The sequence below is a fragment of the Callospermophilus lateralis genome, chromosome 19 (genome assembly GCF_048772815.1).
Source record: "Callospermophilus lateralis isolate mCalLat2 chromosome 19, mCalLat2.hap1, whole genome shotgun sequence".
Taxonomy (NCBI): domain Eukaryota; kingdom Metazoa; phylum Chordata; class Mammalia; order Rodentia; family Sciuridae; genus Callospermophilus; species Callospermophilus lateralis.
Window position 1 is genome coordinate 13,490,234 of NC_135323.1, and position 22,855 is coordinate 13,513,088.

At 51.9% G+C, this 22,855-nt stretch overlaps 1 protein-coding gene across 1 annotated transcript in view; it reads left to right on the forward strand.

Annotated features, from left to right (window-relative positions):
• Positions 1-22,855, forward strand: part of Vps35l (VPS35 endosomal protein sorting factor like) — a 105,296-nt gene that overhangs the window by 27,555 nt on the left and 54,886 nt on the right. The window contains exons 8-14 of the mRNA XM_076840787.1: positions 1,255-1,339; positions 8,315-8,374; positions 13,544-13,640; positions 14,301-14,348; positions 15,475-15,568; positions 18,905-18,982; positions 19,426-19,548. Coding sequence (XP_076696902.1) covers positions 1,255-1,339; positions 8,315-8,374; positions 13,544-13,640; positions 14,301-14,348; positions 15,475-15,568; positions 18,905-18,982; positions 19,426-19,548 — 585 coding nt within the window. The remainder of the gene's footprint in view (positions 1-1,254; positions 1,340-8,314; positions 8,375-13,543; positions 13,641-14,300; positions 14,349-15,474; positions 15,569-18,904; positions 18,983-19,425; positions 19,549-22,855) is intronic.

Sequence of the window (22,855 nt, forward strand, 5' to 3'; positions counted from 1 at the left end):
TTTTGCGTTGATAGCTACAACCCCCAAAAGCTTGTGGGAAATATTTTGAGTTATCGCAGCTAAGGGTGGGGGAGTTGGAAACCGGGTACCTGGATCAGCCGCAGAACCGTGCTGGTAGCCACACCCCCTTTGATGGGTTTTAAGGGTTGATGGGCTTCCTCCTGACTAGCACACGGGGCGGGGCCGGGCTTCCTCCTCCAGTCTGGCTTGGCTGGCGCAGGGCTGCTTCCTCCTCTGGTCTGGCTTGGCTGGCGCCAGGCTGCTTTCTCCTCTAGTCTTGTATCTTTTGCTTTGAGGTGTATAATGCTAAGGAGAAGCTGGTGACTCCGACAGCTTAGTGGATAACAATGCCAAAGCAAAAATGCCTGTCGCCCTCTCTTGTTGCAGTGCTGAGGTTTGAACCCAGGGCATCATGCCTACTGGGCCTTTGGGTTTTTTTGAAACTGGGCCTCACTAAGTTGCCCAAGCTGGCCTCAACCTTGGGATCCTCCTACGTCAGCCTCCTGAATCCCCTGGATTACAGGCATGTGCCCCATGCCCCTCTGAAATTTTTTAATTTTTAAATGACATGTCTTCCTGAGGGTTAACTGTTGGGATGATAAAATACAGGAGAGTTACTTGATTACTTTTGCTGACTTTTGAATTCATAATGACAGGGAATTAAATCCAGCTTTTTAAGGTAGAACTTTCCTGCCTCTGATTTTAAAAGACAACTCAACCTGGAGTGGTTGGTGCCACATTGTGTGGCTGTGGCCTTCCCATTGGCACAGGGAGGATGTAGGGATTGTTCAGGCTGAAGTGTCCTCAGCGCCCAAGAAACATGTGCTCGTGAAGCTTGTCACGGTCCCCTTTAGAGGGAAGCTTAGGGTGGAGTGTAAGTAATCCCTATAGTTGAAGGAGCCCATAGAGATTTACTTGTGAGTCACTTCTTAGGAATCCAACCAGGCTGAAATAAACCAGAGGAAGCCAAGCACGGAAGCTATCGGGACAGGCTGGTCCAGGAGAGGGGTGCCGGGCTGGGGTCTAGACTGCGAGGCCCTGGGCTCTCCTGGAGCTTGGCTTTCCAGCACCTTCCTTAATGAAAGTCAGTCGTGAGCAGAGTCTCAGCCGTTTGTCAAACACAACAGTCTTCTCACGTCATCCCCAGGGCTGCACAGGGTTTGGCCATGGAGAGACCCTGGCAGAGGTCATTCATCCTCCAGGCCTGGAGGGTCCCAGCCAAGTCAGACAGTGAATTGTCTTTTCTCTTTCTAGTGTTCAAAGCTGCTTTCAGACACGAGTGTGATTCGGTTCTACCCAAGCAAGTTTGTCCTCATCACTGACATACTGGACACGTTTGGTAAGCACCATGTTCATTTCATACGTAGGAAATACGTTTGTTCTGTCAGGTGGCTGCGGTGCTTTAAGGTAGGCCCTGTGTGGTCTAAGGAATTAGATGAGTAGGAAGGGACCAGACCATACCTCCTGGTCCGTTAGCATGTTTCCCTTGTGTTTATTTTTAACTGACTCACATGGAAAATATTTATGTGATAGAGCATGAAGATATGCGTAAGTACATAATGATCAGATTGGGGTGATTGGCATAGCTTATCTTCAGACATTTATCATTGCTTTGTTTTGGGAAAATGCGAAATCCTACTTTGAAATGTTCAATTGTTGTCGACTGTAGTTACCTTATTCTACTTCAGAACATTAGAAGTTACTTCTGCTCTCCAACTGCAAAGGGTGCTGTTTTTGAAAAATCTTGGATGTTATTTTTTTCTGGTCTTTGGAGAGACTGATAAATGAATACACGAAGTTGGGGAGCACATGTGCTAGCTGAGCCAGCTGTGGTCTGTGGCTACCTCAAGGGCATCTGAAACTCACATTTTTCAGAACTGAATGTGTTAGCTCTCTTTCACTATAACAAAGTGCCTGATGTAGTCAGCAGATGAGGAGAAGAGGTTTGTTCAGCCTGAGTTTTACAGGTTCCAGTTCATGACTGGGCAGACCCGTGGCTTTTAGGCCCATGGTGGAGCCAATCCCCTCCCTTCATAAGAGGACCAAGAAGCAGAAGGGCAAGCAGGGGTCTGGGGTCCCATAATGTCCCCTGCACCCCCTGTGACCTAAAGACCTCCCATGAGGCTCCATCTCGTCAAGGTCCCACCCCTCCCAGCAGAGCATGCTGGACATCAGGCCCTTGCTCCTGGGCCTTTGGGACCAACTGTGGCACTGAATACGACCTGCCTTCCCTCCCCGTCCCGGCCCCTGCGAGCTCTTGTCACAGGGCATGGCTTCCATGTACCCAGTTACCCTCGTGGGGAGCCTGAGCGTGTTTCCCACGTGCCTGGGTCTAGTCGCCAGGTCTTCTGTTCAGGCCCCTGATGTCTCCCTGCACATCCATTTTCTCTGGCTTCGCTGTTGAGAACCTCCATCCTTGCCAGAGTCCCCACCTGAGGATGACTGCGGTCCTCTGAGGTCATTCTGTGTCATCGTGGCTGCCTCTGGCCCTGTGCCCCACACTGGAGGCAGGGTGACCTTTTGGAGTCCAGTAGAGATGTCCAGACTGAAGAGCATCCCTGAGAGGCGGTGGTGCCTGAGGCCTGCTGCTTCGCCCCGAGTTGAGCCAGAACATCCTGCTGTGGGCGCTCTGCCCAAACCAGGCAGCTCCCTCAGCCATATGTGGTGTTCACCGAGGAGCTGCCTGAGAGGACTGGGAAACCTGGCATCTGAGAGCTGAACAGGAGGTCAGAGCAGAGGCACTGGCTGTCCTACCAAGGACAGGCCCATGAGTCTCAATCCAGCAAGTCTTGTCTGCAACCCAGCAAAAGACTTGATGGGTCAAAAACAAAATGTCAGGAGACCCAGTCGGTTCACATGTCCTTGGCCTGTTGGAGAGACAAGGCCCGAGGGTATTAGCTAAAACAGGTGGCAGAAAACCTAACTAGCCTGGGAGCGGGGGGCTTCATGATGAAAGTTCAGGAGTAGTGACCTGAAGACCTCCCATAAGGCTCCATCTCGTGAAGTCCCACCCCTCCCAGCAGGGCATGCTGGACCCCAGGCCCTTACTCTTGGGCCTTTGGGACACGTTAAAGAATACCCACTGTGGCTCCGTATCGGGGCCATAGATACAGCTGGATCCGGGAGCTCACATGGCGGCGTCAGGACCTGTCTCTCTCTCGTCTTCCCTGGGGTGGGCTGCTTTCCCTCTCTCACTCCCCAAGCCCTCGCCTCCCTCAGCTGTCCTGCTCGCTGTCCCAGGGAAGCATCACAGCGGGAGGCCTGGACTCCCATCCCCTGGTGGCTCACACCGCCTGTCACTCAAGAGCCGGGCGTGACATCTGGGGAGGAAGTACCCCGACTTCTCAGGCCTGGGGGGAGCCAGAGGAAAGAGGGGATGCTGCCTGAAGAGAAGGAGAGAGGGTGCTGAGCAGGAGGAGGGCAGCCCTGCTGGAGGGGTTCTGGGTGTCCCTGGAGGAGCTCCGGCAAGGCAGCCGCGGCTCGGGCCCCATGGGGCTCTTGACAAATGTAGAAATAAGTTTAAATAAGTTTAAGGCACAGGGGACAAGCGTTCACACACTCTCATCTGAGACGTTTTTGGGGTTCCCAGCTCCCCTGTTAAAGGGAAGTTGAGAGGGCGGGCAGGTTTGGGAAGGTAAGTGGGGATGTCGTCTGGTCTCTGGGTGGTTATGGTGTCTGGCTGTTCTCGGGATCTTTGGGGTGACGTGTGCTCAATCTGATCAGTGGGGGACACTAGGAAGGTGTCCTGTGTTAGTTTTACATACCACTTGGCTCCAGGCGTTCTAAATACATGTGTTGGTGGACTCATTAATGGCACATCGGTCAGTTTTCGTTAAGTGGGTGAATTTCCAGCAACTTCAAGACCATGAGTTGAATATTTGTTGAGTTCCCTGAAATTCAGCGGTGACAGGCCTGGAAAGATGCTGGCTTCGGGGGGAGAAGGATCCGCGTCCCTCCTTGTTGTGACACACGATAAACCAGTCAGTCATTCCAAGGGAATTTGGGGACTAAATACACAGAGTACCTTTTCTTTGGGTTCAGTGGCCACTCCTCAGCCGCAGCTCCCACAAGCGGGCCAAGGCAGCCAAGAAAGGGCGAGGAGCACGTGCTGAACCCTTTTATTGGGGAGAAGCCGTTCAAATGAGGCAAGGGATCAGGTTTCAGGGGCTTGAGTCTAGCTTCCTGATGTCTGCTGTCAGCAGGTTGACGTCTTGGGAGGCCATGCCCATCTCATGTGCTGTGTGGGGATCACAGGCAGAGCCAGTGATCAGAGGGGCAGCAGCAGTGCCGCCCACTTTGTGTTCGATGCTCATAGTTCACAACACTGTGGCTCGCCACATGCATGGCTCCTGTCCAGAGCGGCTCCCGACTCCTCCTCTCGCCTCCTTTCTCCCTATTCTGTCGATGGCCACAGGGTATGGAGCGCTGGTGTCAGGCACTCACTGGGCACTGGGGGGTTGGCACAGTGAAGAGACAGAGTCCTGCTTTTGTGGCCAGTTGGGGACCAACAGAGAGCTTGCAGAGCAGCTGGGTGGCCCCTGCTGTGTGGGGGTGATGAGTGCTGTGGAGGAAAGGCAAGCAGAGCTGGGTAAGGGGTGGAGGAGGAGAGGAGCCTGGGGGGGGGCAGCTGCGACTTCAAGTAGGGGGCTCAGGAGGCCTCGTTGGAAAGTGCTGAGTGGTGCTCGCATGAAGGGCCTCAGGCCAGAGGACAGGGCAGGTGTCCACAGCCAGAGATGAGCCTGTGCAGAGGCCCCAAGGAGCCAGGCCGGGGGAGGGGGGGGAAAGCAGGAACCCAGTGACCAGAGGGCACGAAGGGCCCCAGCAACAGGGGGCATAACCCCACTTGTGTTTTAACAGGGTCCCTCTGGCTGCTGGGTTGAGATGAGTGGGTGGGCTGGGGTGCTAGGGGGCTGGGTGGGAGGCTGAGACGGCACATGTGGTGTTGGGAAAGGGCGATGTGGCCCAGGGGATGGTGAATTAGGTTCCCAGGACAGATGTCGGGTCACATACTGGCAGAACCTTGCCAGGTCCTGCACAGAGCTGGCCCCCAGGGAGCAGGGACATCAGTGGGGAGGCCGTGGCCCCATCGGTCCTCCTGGTTGTCCTTTTCTGGTCTCCTCCAGCCCTCAGCAAGTTCCCTGTTCATGACCAGCGTCCCCGAGTGAAGCCATCTCTGGGGCACTCTGGAGAGACCCAGTTCCCACCCTGCAGGCCTGGCTGGACGCAGGGGGCAAGCTCACCTTGCAGAGGCTCGGGGCAGCCACACCTCCAGCCCCTCCTGGTGCCCAGCCCGGGCTCTGCAAGCTGAGATATGCATCCTTCACGGCGGACGAGAGTCACCAGCCCTCAACAAGTGCTGTCCTTGGGCCAGACTATCCTAGCCGCCTGCAGAGTGGCCACATGGTCTGTATGGCAGCCCTAGGAAAGAGAGTCTGTCATTGTCCCTGCTTCAGAGGTGAGGAATCTGAGGCATAGAAGGAAGTCACTTGCTCAAGACTGCTGTGTAGTGAGTGGCATGGCTGGGACCCACACTCGGGTGCTCTGCAGTCACACCTGCTGCTTTCCTCCTGTTCGTCGCTCGTGGGGACAGTTTCCCACAACGAGGAAGTTGTAAAGGTGTGTGCCTTTGACCCAGCGATGTCGCCTCTGGAAATTTGTTCTAGTAAGAGGAGAGGATGGGAATGACCCAAGTGGCCCTCCCTGGGGACTGGTTAAGTCATGGTCATCCATACAGCAGAAGTCCTGGTGCCCTGAGAATGAGGCTGTGCTGTCACTAGAGGGGAGGTCCCCAGGTGTGCGTGCAGTGGAGAGGCTGCGATGCAGGGTGACTGCAGAGCTGCAGGAGGACGACAGACGAGTGGGGCTCCTGTTCCCCTGTGTCTGTCACCCAGGGTACAAGGGAAAGTGACTCTGGAGTGGCCAGTGCACAGAGGGGATCTCTACTGGCACCTTCCAGGTCCTTTGGAATTGAACCGTGGGGACGTTTTACCTGTGACCCAGCACACAGGCTGCCTGGGCTCCACCCTCCCTCCCCACTCAGAACGTGGCATCCACAGGGCCTCAGGTCCACTGAGGCAGCTTGCGTGGCAGGTGCTCACGGAGACTTGTGCTTTGGTGTCCGAGTTTGCAGTTTTTAGACGAGCAGCAGAGCCCTGCCCATCTTGGGTGGGAAACACGGATCCTGTGGTCCCTCTCTTTTCACGCACTCTCTGCTCCATGAGATGCGTGGTGGAGTAGGAGCAGGTGTCTGGGGTCGCTGACGATCAACAGGTGTTACAGCATCTTGCAAGGATGTGGGATGCAGCCCAGGAACGCACAGTGGGAGGCACAGGCCTGGCTTTTGTTGGGCCTCACTAGACGCTGTGGGCACAGGTGGGCCTCTTGCTTCCCTGCCTGCCTCTCCTCTTCCAGAGTTGTAAGAACTTGAGCCTCGGTTTCTCCACCTAGGATGGGGTATGTCTCACAATAGTTGTCCAGTAGTTTAACAAAAGAAAAAGTAGCTTGTTTGAAAATAACTTTTTAGTTTCAAGGCCCTTTAGACAACAAAGTGAAATATAGCAGTTGTATGTTTTACAAGCTAGTTTTAGAGATGGTAAGCTTTTGAGTAAGAGTAAAGGGTGTTTGGGCCGAGTCTGTTCTGTGCACGTGGGAGGTGAGAAGTGCCAGCCGCCGGTGTGACTTGCTGTGTGAGGGCTGAGGTGAAACAGCCTGCAGCTGCTGCTGGGCTCTGTGGGCATCATGGGGGATGTCTCTGTGCCAGGCGTGGCTGCCGTGGGGAGCCCAGAGCCCCAGTAACGAAAGAAAGCAGGCCTGCCAGGAAGAAGTGGCAGGTAGCGCTGAGACGTGGGGCTTGTTTGTTAAAGCTTCTCGGGCGCTGAGCTCCCCGAGGACACTCGGTGTCCCTGCTGCACCCCAACGGTTACATCTGCACCTCCGAGGGTGGAAGCGGATGCCCAGGTCTTTGTAAGAGCCCCAGGTGCTCTGAAGGTGCAGCCAGGTGTGTGAAGAAGCGGGTTGGAGGGAGGTGGGATGCCTGTCACTGTTCCTGGATCCCAGAGTCCCTGGCGTGTCCTCTACCGGTGGCTCTCGCCCTTGAGTGTGTGGAAGGATCTCCCTTCATTGTGGTTCAAGGGCCACATTCCTGGTCAGCCACTACTGGTGGCCCAGCAGCCTGTGCTTCCCCCAGGTCTTCAGGCGGCTGTAGGAGAGGCGCCAGGCGGTGTCCCACCTCACACTCCTGACACTGGTGACATCATCTGATCCCAAGTCTCTGATCAGATGTGATCCTTCTGACTCTCGTTTCCATTTACGGGGCAGTCTGCTCGTGGCTGCCCTGAATAACGGGGGTCTAAAAAGGAGCAAGTACTCACAAACTGAAGGTGACTTGGGAGGGGTCAGAAGATGAAGAGCTGTCATTTTTATCCCTAGTGTATTGATAGCATTTTCCAAAATCCACATACAGAATAAAGCTGCTTATGCTGGCTTTGGAGTCCAGAGTCCCCCTGGCTTCATGGATGAGCTTTACGGGTGCACGGCCATCGGGTTTACCATCCCCCCCCCCCCCCCAGGATACTGTGTGCTGCATCAGTGAACCTGAATGGCGAGCTGGTGGCCCAGGGCCCCCATAACCTGCAGTGTCCGTCTGTCCAGCAACTGGGCATCCACTCAATGTCAGGTGTGGGTCAGGGAGCAAGCACAGCCTCTGCCCTGTGACGCTTGCTTTCCATTAATCCCGAATTCTAGCACCTCTAAGCCCAGGCAGGCCGGGAGGGAGGGAGGCTGATGTAGCCCCGCAGTGCGCGCCCTCGGGGAAGCGGCTGCTCAGCTACTCCAGCTGTGTGTTGTCTGTAAGGATGGGGCCACTCGTTGGCACATCTTCTGTGAAAATGTCAGTGTTTCATGAGTTCTGAGTTTACTTGGTAACTAATTAAAAAAAAAAAAAAAAAGCCAAACAAGCCTGGTTTGAGGCTGGGTTCAGCCCATGGGCTGCCTCTGATCTAACAGAATGTAGAAGAGGATGGGACTGTTTTTACATGGAGGAATTGGAGGCTCCATCAGCCCGAGTTTGAGTCAAAACTCTGCAGAGTAAAATGGTCGCATTTCTTCCCCTCTCAGAAAGTATAAGTCGCCTCTTTGATTAAAAGCCAAACAAAAATACCCCTGTGGCTTAACGTGCTGCCACTGGGTGGCAGCATGCTCTTACAAGTTCGAGGATGCCTGGGCCATGACATGTCTTGTGTCTAATTAACAGACGTTTATTTAGTGTTTGCTCCTGTTGTGTGTGATGCTCACACCGTCTGTTCTTTCCCTCCAGGAAAGCTGGTCTACGAGCGCATCTTCTCCATGTGTGTGGATAACCGCAGCGTCTTACCAGGTGACTCCGTAGCTGTTCTCTAGGTGATACTCTGCCCTGGGGTCGCAATTAGAATGTTTTTATCAAGTCTGGATTTAGTGAGAACTGATAGTTTTTGTTGTGCTCAAAGTTAAAGGAACACGTTGGAAGATTTCTGGTCCTCTCAGTCATCCAAAAATGTGAGAAGGCTTTCAAATATGCAGAGCCAGGAATTTGGGCAAGTGACTGGGATGTGCCCAAGTGGAAAGGTTCACAGTTAGGCTCGGCCACACTCTACGCCAGCTCATTTCCTCGGCAGCCTTGACATTTGAATACTTTCCCCCGCATCTTTTTTTCCTAGGAAACATTTTTTAAGGGGGCAAAAATCCAACTCTACACATATAAAAGAATGACATCAAATAAAACCACAGTAACAGAGGCTTTGAATCTACAGTCTATGTGCCAGTGAGGTCTGCATTAAATTTATTGCCAATTGGGTTTAATTCTCAGGTCATTATGGGGCAAGTGGGTGATGAATCTCTTGTCATAAAATGATGGTGGTGCACACAACTCTCTGCAGTGGCCTTCTGTTGCTTTACCCTCCTTTTAACTCTCAAGCTTGGTTAAAAGAGCGCAGCTTCTCATTTGCACAAGCCCTGCCTCCCTGTGTTCTGCATTCCGAACAGCGGTACTTCCCAGGAGAGCAGGAGAAACTGTTCCTGAAAGCGACCCCTAACTTGACTCATATTCTTCCTTTGTTCCTCCCTCCTCCCCTCGCCCTCTCTTCCCTCCCATCCTTCCATCCATCTACCTTTTAATGTTATTGAGGATTTGAGAAATCTGGATCCTCTTGTTGAACTTGCCCTGGCCACCTGGGACTTCCCTGTGTTAAACCAGCAACAGCAAACTTTAGCCAGCAGGTGGAATTAAACCCAAATGGGTGTTTTCTTTGGCAGCAGCAATCCACCCCCCCAAACCCCCCAGTGCTGGGGCTGACCCCAGGACCTCCTGCATGCTGGACACACACTCTTGCACCGAGCTACACCTCAGCCCAACAGTTTTTAAAAGTTCTCTCTGATGCAGACTCATTTCTTCTGTTGTCATAAACTTAGCTACTTAGAGATCTCGGTCACTTGCCTTTGACTTTGCATCTACTAAAATCATTTTCCTTCCTTATTTTCACTGACTGTCCAAACATTTTAGGGGGAAATAAGGAAAAATTACTGATAGACTCCCTGCTCAAACTTGGAAAGTTGAAAATTAGAGGTTGTTTAACATTCAATTTTCATTCTTGTCTAAATGTATTAATTGGCAGTTTTATCGCTAAAATTCTTTTCAAGCATATTTATTTTTTGCCTGGAGCCCTGCAAATCAGGCTTTTGTTCTCTCTTGAATGATCTCTTCATTTTTTTTTCCTTTCAGTTAACATCTTCATCTGTGTGTTTTTCCCCTGATTCCAAGAACGTGAAAGGGGAAGGGGCAGACTTGGCTCAAAATTGCCACTGATACAGGGGACAACTCTTAACCAAAATCAGGAGGAAAGCTTTGAAATCTACCCTGCATAATTCTGCCTAAAGAAATTACATAGAAAGAAACGTCCAGTGGCATGTGTGCCCATTCTTTCCATTTGAATCAAGGTCTGCGTGGTGAATTTAATACTGGGCTCTTTGCCTTCAGGAGTTTTGACTAAGGTTTAGCCCTCATGTGTTCAGAGTGATCTGAGTGTCTGTGGCTTCCTTGAGAAGAGCACATGTCAGACTGGTCATTGTTTCCCTCTGGGGGTGGGTGTTTTTAATTTTATTTATTTATTTTTTTAATGCTTTTTGGTTAACGATGCACCACCACGATACACGTTGACATGACGACAAAAGTATGCAACCCAACCTGCTCCAGTGCTGTCCCCAGCACCCCCGTCCCTCTTCAGTCCTCCTGCAGGGTACGGTTTCTTGACCCAGCATCTCCTCTGCAGCAACCATGTACTCCAGGGGATCAGCTTTATTTCCAACTTGGAAGAAGGAATCTGGGTTTGTTCCATCACCTGAGCATCCCACCTTCCAGTTCCCTGGCTGACGTGGGCTGCATCAGGATAAGTAGGGGCCTCAACTGACCAGCTTTTCAGGTGCACACACACTGAGAGGCTGTCGTGTGCCTGTGAGCGCTGTTCTGTGAAGGTGGTAGCGACTTGGTAGTGAAGGAGAGCTGGACTTGTGGGTCTCTTCCCTCCTCCTGAAATACCACAAAAGTCTAGGATTTTTTTTTTTTTTTTTTTTTTTTTAAACAAAAGCACCATAAAAGTTAAGCGGGAACTGGAGGGATCATCTCTGTTACATCAAAGTCTTTTCTCAATTTCCAGATTTTGAAACCATTCTTCATATACCGTCCCAAGTGCCAAAGTAGGAATCATGTCAGCTGTGCCATTCCTCTGCCCAGAACCCTGGGGTTTCCATTGCTCTTGGGGGGTAGGAGCCTTCACCAAGGCTGCAGTCCTGCGTGTGATGCCTGCTTCTCCCCTTCCTCTGCACAACGCCGACGTGCTTCCTGTTCTTTGACCACGCCACCATCATGCTACCCCAGGGCCCTTTACACTCGCTATTTCCTCTCCCTGGAATACATTTCCTTCACATCTGAGCATGGCTGGCTCTCCTTCACAACTCAGGGCTCTGCTCAGATGCCACCTCTTCAGGGATCTTCTCCAGCGACCCATGTAGTGAGCCCTTCCCCATTTCTGACTCGTCACTATTCTATACCTTTCTGTCTTTCGTAATACTGACTGCCTTCAACTGTCGGTTTATTGGCTTGCCTCCCTTTTTCCTATTTTTGTGTCTTCCACCCCTGGAACGTAAATGTCCTGAAGACATCATCTGTCTTATGCACGGTGTACTTCCAAAGTCCAGAACACTACTTTTAGTTGATTCTTAAGGCATTGTTTTGAGCAAATGAAGTAGGGAAATATACTTTTTAGTTTGTTATAAGACTTTCAGTCCTGTATAACCCAACCCTTTCTTGAATAAGAAGGAAAGCCTAAAGGGGGCTGGGGATATGGCTCAGTTGGTAGGTAGAGTGCTTGCCTCACATGCCCAAGGCCCTGGGTTCAATCCCCAGCACTGCGCCCCCCCCCAAAAAAAAAAGGAAAGCCTAAAGACTTGTGCCAGTGTGCAGAGATTGTGGTGTAGCTTGCTGTTAACGTGCACTGTATGCAGATTGTTTAGCTTGCAGTTGATGGGGGTGTGCAGATTGTAGTGTAGCTTGCAGACAGTGTGCATAGTGCAGGACAGCTTGCTTATTAGCAAGAGTTGCAACTGGAATCGCTGATTTTCCACCCTTTGCCAAGTCTCCGTTCCTTCAATGGAAAGGAGTTTAATACAGAACCCCAGAGACCTATTTTTGCTTTTGGTTTCAAGCCTCATGATTCAGTCCTATGAAGGGAAATTAGTGCCACCACTCCCTCTCCCAAAAGACAAGATTGACAAATGAATCTAAGAATAACCCGTATCTTTTCCTGGGGGAATCTCTTGAAACTTAGGGGAAGAAAGTTACTTTGTGTGTATGACTTCAGAAAGGGGAAAATGGTCCTTTTCCATCTTTATGAAAATGGCAGGCAGATAGTACTTGAATGACAGAAGCGAGCCAGATGCCCCACGTAGATAAGCACTTGAGATTGCGGGCTCAGAATACTGCGGTTGCCATTAGTGACTGCTCTCTGCTGGAGGGGGACCTGGAGGTTTATCTTTTTGCTGATTCCATAGGAATTTTTGATCACCTTCATCACATACCACTGATGGCAGAGTCTGGCAGAGTCGGATGAAAAAAAAGTCACTGCAGAACAGGATGAGAGCTCTGTGCTAAGAGTCCCTGCCGGGTTCTGAAGTAACTAGCTTCTCCAGTCTTGATTGAATTCTAAAAGTCTAAACCACACCCAGTCGTGGGTTGGGGCTCTAATCTTGGCCAAAACCATGCAGACAAGTCCTTTTCCTGTGAGTTCAACTGTGGTTGTGTGGTCTTGATAAGTTGCTGCTTTTTTTCCCACATTCTTTTCCTTATTTGTGTTTAGAAGAAAGACAGTAACCTGAGAGTGGTGATGCACACCTGTGATCCTAGAGACTCAGGAGGCTGAGAATGGAGGATCACAAGTTTAAAGCCAGCCTGGACAAATTAGGCCCTGTCTCAAAAAATGAAAAGGGCTAGGCATGAAGCTCAGTGATAGTCCTTGCCTAGCGTGTGCAGACTCCATATTCAACCCCAGCACCACCAAGATGGGTGGATGGATGGATATCTCAAGATTAGGCCTGGCTGCCAGAGCTGAAAAACTCAATAAAGGAGGGTCAGGGATGGTAGGGCAGGTAGCCCATGGTACCAAGCACCCTGATTTCTGTCTTATTGGTCTCATGGATCAATGTAACTGCGGAGGTTCCAGCAATAGTATCTGTGTTGTAGTCAGCAGGCAGGAAAGAGGAATGTGGGAGGGGAGTCCCCTCCCTTAAAGATTTTTCCCGTAAGTTGCATTTTTATATTCTGGGACTAAAACCCGGTTACATGACCACCCGAAGCTGAAAGAATGGCAGTATCCGGGTAGAAAGAAAGGAGACCTCTATTATTAAAGAGGAAGAGAATAGATAGTGGAATAAACTGGCAGCTTCACCATGAGATGACTCGAGTCCTGAACTGGTATTGAGGTGGCAGCTCGACTCGGTTTTTCACCTCGGGGCCTTCACTTCAAGTCCAGCCTACACGATGCCCAGGGCAAAAGCTTAGATCATATTTCATATTATACTTGTAGATGCCTAAAGCATCTGTCATCCTCGGTTGTCAGTTACCCCGGGAAGCTCTGGGTTGAATTGGAGGCAGAGGCCGAGAACAGGCTGCAGGGCCAGACCTCGTGGTTTGTATTCCAGTTCTTAGATTTGCTCCTCGTGGGTCTTGGGCAAAGTTCTGAACTCCCCTGAGCCTCGGTCTCTGCATCTGTGAGAGGATGATGGACAGCACACCTCTGAGAGGGGTTGTGGGGGTTAGGAGAGTAAATGTCGGTAAGGCACTTAGAGCACACCACTGTTGTCTCCGGCTTTCTGCATAATGCTGGTGTCATCAGAAGGAAAGACGAGGACCGTGCCTCCCACGTTCTGAGCCTTGGTGATGTTTTCCAGCCCGAGGACCCCACGGCAGCTGTCAGAGGACCTGAGATTTAGGAGGTGACGGGATTGCCTTGTGTTGCAGATCACTTTTCTCCAGAGAACGTGAATGACACGGCCAAGGAGACGTGCCTGAACTGGTTCTTCAAGATTGCCTCCATCAGGGAGCTCATCCCCAGATTGTATCCTTTTTCTGTCCAGTGATTTCCAAGACAGGTGGGAAGAGCTGCACTGTAGGTAGAAGCCTGTGACACATTGCCCTAAAACTCCGTCCGAAACTTGGTCCTGCTCGGGCCTCCAACCGGAAGAGGCAGGGCAAGCCCTATCTAGGGGCCCGCCTTAGACTTGGACTCTGTCTGGCTCTGAATATGGTGCCGTGCGTCAGGCCTTCTCTCCTTCAGCAGCACTCCCACCTTCTCTCAGAAGACGCTTCATCTGTGTTTTCTCTGGTTCCCAAAATGTGAAAAAACAAGGTCATGCTTTTCTGCACCAGTGTCAGGTTTGAAGAACAGAATTTGACTTGTAGGCAGATTGTATCTTGGTTATGTAAAGTTCATTTTTTCCCCACAAAACCTTGGCTGGAAATGCTCAAAACCCACTTTGAATTTCGCTGTGTGACCATGAACCAACACATGACATTTTCCAAAACTTATTTTAAACAAGTTTGAAACCATGAGAACCCTAGATAAAAAAACACCAGCCCCAGGCGGCCTGGGCGCTCTAGATGGGTGAAGGCCCTCGGGCCCCTCTCTTGGGGCTTGCCTGACCTCTGTCTGGAGCCGTCCCTGCCCACAGGGGACAGCCGTCTGGAAGTTGATTTCCTTAGTGGCGTGTTCCCGTAGCTACGTGGAGTCCTCCATCCTGAAGTGTAACAAGTTCCTCTCCAAAACGTAAGGCTCCTCGTTGGCGTCCAAGCCATAACACTCCTAGAGGTCTCGCGTGTAAACCCACGCGAATGGTGAGGTGTGGGTGGCCAAGCTCATGAGCGCGTCCTGGATCCGATGCCAGTCTTCTTCTCCGGTTTCTCGGTCCAGCCACGTGCACACAGGGTTCTGCTCCATTGCACCTGAACGGGGAGGAGCCCAAGGGCAGGGGAGGTCAGTTGAGCCTCTCATGGCAGACGGGCTCTGCGGCATCTGAGCCCTGGCTGTGCGTTACCAGCTCTGGTCTCGAGCAGGTCTCTGAGCCTCAGTCTCTCCTCTTTAAGAGCGTGGCCCCGAGTGCACAGGCCTTGGAGCTGCACCGTGTCCCTGTCACTCTAGGCCCACGGTGGCTGCTCTTAAAGGTGGTGGTATTGGAAGTAGAGGCTTTGATTCTGGGGCTGGGGTCTGTTGTGGACATGGATCTGTGAGCAGGTGACGGGCTCAGGGAGACCAGATCTGCATTCTGCTAAGCTGGGCGGTGCCTCCTGCAGGCCTGAGACAGTCACAGCTCTCCACAGATCGCTACTTTGATTGGATTTAGAATTTTTCTTAAATGTGTGATTTGGATCTGGGGACATCTGGGACAGTTTGGGGGATAACAGTGTCCAAGAAGTTATCTTTCCTCATCAGGATGGGGAGGAGAACCCCCGAGGCAGAGGGCAGTCCGTGTGGAGGGAGGAGTGAGCTGTAATTCCCACTGAGGGGTGGGGGTGTCCAGTGCCAGGCCCAGAGGCCAGGTCGTTCTGAAGGACTGTAGATACGCAGAGGAGATCCGGGGGTGACCAGTTGATGGAAAATCGAGGGACAGAACTGTTAGAGTTAGAAAAGTAACTGTGACCTCAGGCAGGAACGTGAGGTGAGCCTCCCGCTGGGTGGGTGGTGGGGAGGAGCAGGAGCCCCAGGAACTCCACCAGGAGAGGAGAGCTTGCTGCTTTCCCTTAGAACGACTGAGACTGACCTTGATTTCTTCCTGAAACTTGGGTTGGTTTGTTTATTTTCCTCCCCTAAATTTAGGAAGCTTAGCTTTATTTTAAGAACAGAAGAACAGGAGTTCTCCCCTGGGTGTGACGCTGCGCTTTCCTGTCGCCCACAGGGGGATCTCGGAATGCCTGCCCAGACTGACCTGCATGATCAGAGGCATCGGGGACCCGCTGGTGTCCGTGTACGCCCGCGCCTACCTGTGCCGGGTAGGCGCTTTCTGCTCACAGACGGGTGGCCCCTGCTGGTCTCCTTCCCCTGCCTCAGAGGGGGACTTCATTAGCTGCTAATTTTAGGACACAGCTCTTCCACAGAAAGTAGAGCTTGAGAATTTCTTTTAAAAGTTAATTTTAAAATGGACCGACTTGCTCTGACTGGAATTAGGGGACAGTGAAAGTCATCTGGGGACACACGGTGTTCAGCATTGCGCCTCGGTTCTCGCTGGGACCCTGCTTGGCCTTTCACATCCAAGTCACTTTTCAGACTTGAGGCGCACAGTCCCTTTGCCTTGAATTTGATGCTGTGTTTTGGAGGGTTTTCTTTGTCCCCGTTGCAGAGTTGGCTTAGTGTAGCAGGTTGTCTGTCCCCTGTGACTGCAGGCCACAGGGTCTGTTTTGCCTGGCCCCAGGGCTGCAGGCCTGGCTTAGGCTGCTGCGCCGGTAACTGGGGGACTGGTAGTCGGTTGGCGTTTTCTCCAAAGCACCAAGAGGACTTCAGACCACCACGTTTTGCATATTTGATAAACGAGTCCACGGGGAACGTGGGGCCTTCCTACCAGGGCCTTGCCTCCATCACCGGGTCCTCCCAGTGCTATGCACCTTTAGCCAGCCATTGTCCTTGATGATCCACACACTCCTGGGGGACAGAGCTGTGGTCAGACTCCGCCACAGGCACTGAGGTGTTCGCTTACAGGCAAGATCAAACAGCCTCGGAGTTGCTCCCATGGTCTCAGGCATCACAACACCTCAGTCACTGTCCTCGGTGAAGAGCGCCCATTGATCATGAAGCCTGCCTCTCCATTCAGGGGCCTATGTCCCAGAGGCTCACAGGCAGCAGCATCTTGCCATGGGAGGGGGCTTTTCCATCCAGGATGCCAGGTGTCTTAGAGCTTCGACTTTTGAATACATTGACACCCAAGTACTCCCGAAGCGGAGCCTGCTGAGGCCTGTGTGCGCGCTCTGCTGACCCTGTTGGAGGTGCCAGGCCCTTCTTGTTGGTGTGTGCGCCACTGCCTTTTCCCTATGTAACACGCGAATTCTTTGAATGCACCTTGATTTTAGTTGAGTAATAAACTAGACTTGGATCAAGCCAGGTGTGGTGGTGCACGCCTGTGATCCGTGCTACGGAGGAGGCTGAGGCAGGAGGATCACAAGTGCCAGGCCAGCCTGGGCAGCTTAGCAAGAGCCTGTCTCCATCCTTTTTCTAAAGGACTGGGGGTGTAGTCTGGTGGCAAAAAGCTTGTCTGGCATGTGTTGAGGCCCTGGTTTCCATCCCCAGCACCCACAAAAAGAGAAAAAGAATCACGCTATCTTACAAAGACGGTTCTGCAAATTGATTTCCAATTTCAAGAGAAATTGAAAAGGGAGGAAATAGACCTTTCTTCCAAACCTGTCGAGTTTTAAAGTCTGAGGCGAGGTTCATGAGCTAGGGAAAAGGTAATACTTGGTGCATATCAGTTGCCTTTGAATGGCAGGTGCCACTCAGAAACAGTGACAATGGGAAGATGCTAAGGACAGAGCAGACCCATCCTGGGAGGCTAGTGAGCGAATGCCCTGCACCACTGAGATCATTCTCGTCAGGGTCACCACTGCAACAGGTCCCCTGACCCGTTAGTTACTCAAGTCTTCGAACATAAGAGTACAATGCAGCCTGTGCCTTTCAGTTGAAAGCATTGAAAACCTAATTATTCTCTTCAAAGCCCTCAGGGATCTCTTGGCTTTTGTGTCTGGAGAGTGCAGGGTTGTGCAGGCATGGCTAGATCTAGGGCCTCAGAGAGGCTTGTCAGGAATTGACTCTTCATTCTGAGACTTGCTCTTTACATATGGTAGCTCACAGCCACTCCAGGCTTCCTACCAACTTTACAAACCCTGTTGGAAAGCGTGCTTTTCCCAAGTGGGTCCAGTCAGAGTCTCGGGCTGATTCCAGTGGACCCTGTTGAGTCATTTGCGGATCCCTGGATCCATCCCAGTGGTCATGGCATGGAATTTGAGCCCACTACTGGGAATTGTGGTCTGAGGAGAAGGTTCCAGTCCCCAAAGACAGTCCGGTTTGCTGGTGGCAGAAGCAGAAGGGCAGGCAGGAATCACGAGCAGCTACCCTGGCTGCTCTGGGAAGATGTCTTAGACCCAGGTTTCCAAGCTGCCGTTTGGCTTGAGAAGAGAAGCACAAGCAGCGAGTGGGTGGGGCGTGGGGGACGCCCAAGCTGTTCTTAAGGGAAAGTATGACAAGCTCCTCCCCTCAGCCGTTGCCCTTTTAGCTCATCTCCACTGCTTGTCCCCTGGGCCAGCCTTTGCTGTCACCTAACAGATAATTACTGTCTGCCACGGTATGATTAAGTGGAAGGAAGGAAGGCAGCAGCATCGGAACCGAGTCAAGCGGCTCTGAGGTTCCTTGTTGGTAGTTCTAATGTGTGCTTGTCCTCAGAAATATCCCTTCCTGTCCCCAGGGGCCAGAGAGCTGCTCTGGGACTTTAACCCCAGTGGTTCTCAAAAGTTCTTCCCAAAGGGATTGTTGACTTGCGAGACCTCTGGGCAGGGAGAGGTGTGGGAGGAATCTGTCCCCCGCAGAAGAAATGGGCCCTGGAAGCGCCTCCCCTGAGCAAGTTTGGAGGTGGAGCAGCAGCCGGAAGGAGGGCCTCGGAGGAGCTCAGGCCTTCTCTCTGCCACGCCCCGCTTCCCCGGGCAGACCACTTTAGCTAGAAGGGGTCACGGTCAGCCTCTCAGTGCTGAACTCGGGAGCCAGTGAGTTTCAGCCTCGCCAGGCTTCCTGCTCGTGTGTAAGTCTGTCTCCATGACTGATGGCGGAGAACGGGTCTGTGTTGGCGCCGTGGAGGCACGGCCCCTAGGGCAACCCAGGCCAACCTTCGTTTGGGTTGGGGAAGGGGTTGGACCTCGGGCAGAAGCACACTGTCCACTCAGCTATACCCAGCCCCTTCTGTAACCTTCAGTGTCCTCTGATAAGTACAGGCACCTGCGCGTGATTGTCATCTTACGTTCTGAGGCGAGGGGTCACTGTAAACCTCGTCTCGAGAGTGCAGTCCTCCTTAGGGCTGTATTGATCTCTTGGTCATCTGCTCAGAGATGCATCCATTACCCTCAGGAAATTGTGAAGATGAGGACTGTAAACGTCTATTTTTTATTACAAATGGCTTTGGTGGTTTTTTTCCCCTAAAAATAATGCATTTATTGAAGTGGAAAAGACACGAAGTTAACTTTTGGGACTTCTCAGATGTTTTGTGTGTATGGTTTACATTCACAGAAATGGCCTCACACTGCCTGTGTCATGCGCACCCTGTTCTTAGGTAATTGCATTTTGTTTGGCTGCAGGTGGGAATGGAAGTAGCGCCACATCTCAAAGAGAGCCTTAATAAGAACTTCTTTGACTTCCTCCTCACGTTTAAACAGGTACGAGCACCCTGTGGGGTGACGGTTATGTGACGGTGAACTCGTGAAACCCAGTGGGTTTTCCGTGCCGAGAATGCCCTTGAGCCCTTGACACCTGCAGACCCCAGGAGACGGCAGGAGCGTCTGCCATGGGCCGCTGAGTGGTTGACGGTTCTGACCCAGCCAAGCTTTCCTGTACGTGGGTCACAGGACCCGTCTTCACATGGCCAGCCCAGCTTCCTGGCGTCTGCTGGCTGTTTTTGTCGGGTCACTTTCCACAGCTCACATTCCCAGATCGGCTCAGCTTGGTGGGAAATTTTTGGAAATTAAAAACCAAAAACACCAACTAAGAAACCAAGCCATCCCCGTGGGTCGCCCAGAACCTTCTAGTGGGGACGGGTGTAAGCCATGTGCTCTCGCTTGTTGTGGTTCCGTCTTTTTCTGAGTGTGTGTGTTCCCTATAGATTCACGGAGATACCGTCCAGAACCAGCTGGTGGTCCAGGGGGTGGAGCTCCCCTCCTACCTCCCCTTGTACTCTCCTGCCATGGACTGGATCTTCCAGTGCATCTCCTACCACGCCCCCGAGGTAAGTGCCCCTAGTCTCAGCAGACACTCACTTCCAGGGATGGATACTGAGCCCCTCTGTCCTCCATGGTGTGACAGCTCCTGCCCGTGGGCCAGATGTTAAGAGGTCTTTCCCAACGGCTACAGTGATGTCCAAGCCAGCCCACCCACACAGAGGGCTCAGCACCAAGGCTGGTGCTATGCTGAGAGCCCCTCCTAGGTTGTCTGGTTGAGTGACTGGTTGAGCTTCCTGTGAGGGTGCACAGCTGGGTGCACTGCTGGAAGGTGGTCGCCCAACACAGACCCGTGGAGCCCAGCTGCAGGGTTGGCAGCTCTGCTGTTTCTTCACTTACCCTGCCCATGCCCTACCATTTGCTCATAATCCAGCAAAGCCGATTGAGCAGGTCAGGAACTCCTCTGTTCTATGGAAGGAAAGCTGGATTCAGATTTTTGAGATTCCTTTTGCTAATCTAGGTGTTAACATGACAGGTGTTACCATGACATAGTCATAGCAGAAATGCTTTTTCTTCCCTGAGATAGAGAAGCAGCGTCAGTAGAACATGAGCCCAGATCGCTGTGACCGAGACAGGTAAAGCTGCCCTCATCCTCCCTTTAGTAGTTGGAGGAGGAGTGTGGCGCACACCTGCACTCCCAACACCTGCAATCCCAGCTATTTGGCTGGAGAGGCTGAGACAGGAGGATTTGCAAGTTTGAGGCCAACCTAGCAATTTAGACTATTTAAAAAAAAAGGACTAGGGATGTAGTGACTGAACTGGCCCAGTAAGTGTGAGGCCCCAGTTCAATCCCAAGTACTGCCAAAAAAAATGAGGGGGGGGGCACTTGGGAGAGAAAGGGAGACTTCAAAACAATATGTGGAGTGAAACAAATCCACAGGCATCTGCCTTGTTCCGAGGTGCTGCCAACACACATCCGAAGCCCTTCCAGGAAACAAGAACACAAGCCGTGGCTCTGACTGGGCAGTCCCACCTTCCTGAGTTTTTCCTGTAGAAGTAGGTAGATAAACAGACACAGGTTGGCTTCTGCTACTTCAAGACTGGAGGGGACCATATCAGGCTTGGTTAAGCTCAGGTGTAGTGTTGTGCATTCAGCGGGATGTCCTGGGGCCACCTGAGGTGGTAAGGACCTGTGGTCAGCTGACATGCCCTCGCCACTCCAGGCCTGGAGGTTGACACCGTTTCCTAGTCTGTTATGAGGATTAAACAAGATGGCGCTCTTCCGGTGCTTTCTGTGGTCCTCAGGGTACTTTCACACAGGATTGTTCTGAGGCTCGAGAGTTGGGGAAGGATGTGGCAAATGAGCACTAGGGAGTAGGCTGGGGCCATCTTATTTTTCTTTGCCCGTCTGCTTGCTAGCTTTTCAGCAGATGTGCCCTGCTTGTCGTCTTACAAGTCCTAAAACCTGAGGGAAAAACAGGGACAGCTTGTATTTCAGGTGAATTTTTTTTTTTTAAACCATTAAACAAATTGCTTTTACGTCAAGCCAGGGTAAGGGGAAGATTGTTGGTAAATTTGCTGCCTGCTCTCTGGTCTGCAGTGGAGGCTCGGCAACCACCTGCTGTCTCCAAACTGGAAGAGGTACCATGAACTTGACCAGAGAAGGAGCTGCCTTGCTATTCCACTGAGTGACTCGGACATTAAGATTGTCAGGTTGAAAATGAGAACACTTAATTTTTTCCTCCTTATTTTAATGAAAGGCAAAATCGGATTAAAAACAAAAGGTGCAAGTCATAAGGCACCCTTTTATTTTAAGCATCAGGAATCTCAGAGGGTGGCAGAAGCTGGGAATAGAACCTTCTCGGGGAGTACAGCTCTAGGAAATCATCATTGCACTAGGAGAAATGATTAAAAAAATCAGGTCACCGAATAATAATAAACTCTGCTTCTTGGGGCACTTAAACAAGGGACCCATAGTGTCTTGTTAAAAATAAATTGATTTTCAAAATACAGGAGAATTGTCAGTATGGGGGGAGGTGCTGAAGGCCCATGTGACAGCTGGATGTCAGCTCTCCCCTCGCCACTACTAGGTTGAACCCCGGGATGCTTTACCACCAAGCCACGTCCCCAGCCCTTTCTATCATTTTGAGACAGGATCTTGCTAAGATGCTTAGGGTCTCACTAAGTTGCTGAGGCTGGCCTCAAACTTGCATTCCTCCTGCCTCGGCCACCTGAGTTACTGGCATTACAGGTGTGGTCACTGCCCAGCCACACTTTAAAGCTCTTTGACAATGGTTGGTAAGAATCAATGGGGACAGGCCTCCAAAATAGAGGTTTGTAAGTATAATAAGTAAAAATGGATTATACCTTACTTGAGGCATATTCTGCCTAGGAAAAGGCATTTTATAAAACTGGCTTTTAGATAAGAAAAATAAATCCCTCAATAAGCCACCTGACATTGTCACTCAGTGGCTGTTGGGGACAGGGTGGGAGATGCAGAGGGAAGTTGTAAGTCTTGTCTGGTGTGGAAGGGTCCTGGCTGGGTCATAGGATGCAGGATGGAGACACTGCAGAAGGGAGAGGAAGGTACGTCCTGAGGCTGGACAGGCAGCTGGGCAGACATGTCGCACCTTGGGCCACTTGACTTCTCTGTGCCTTAGTTTTGCCAACTGTAAAATAGGACTCAGCAGAATCCTTCCTCTGCAGGCCACTGCGGTGGTGGCTGTCACAAAGCCCATCAGCATGGTGTTTGTGGGTGGCCCAGCAGGCCTGAAGCAGATGGCCCAACTGACTTGAAGGCCAGGTGACCAGCAGGGGAAAGGGCCTGTCCACGGAGCAGGCCACAGGCGTGGGAGGGGCCATGTTGCTAGGAGTGGAGCAGGTTGCGCTGGCCAGCTGCAGAGGCCTGAGGGGCTGTGGCGAGGGCAGGGAGCTCCTGAAGGGCTGACCGGGAGGGCTTTGGAGAAGGTGCTCTGGCAGAGGCCCCGGTGGACAGGGGAGAAGCCCCCCGTAGAAACTGAACCCAGGAGGCAGATGGAGGAGAGCGAATTTCACCATCAGAAAAGAGTTGCTAGTCAAAGTACAGAATCGAATTAAGAAAGGCTGGAGGCCCAGCCGCTGGGAAGCCGGCCTTGGCATCACTGGTGGACTCCCTTCCCGTGTTCCTACCTCCCCGCCTCCCCGTGTGTGTGTGTGTGTGTGTGTGTGTAAAATCCTGGGAGTTTTTCCCTGTGACTTTATGAGCTTCCCTCACTCAACCTCCTCGTGCCTGCTCCTGCCTGTGGTCACGTCACGCTCGCTCTGGCTATTGCTGGTCACACCAGCGAGCGAGTAAAGGGAGTGAGTGGGTCAGACATGGAGCGGGGTGGGCAGCGG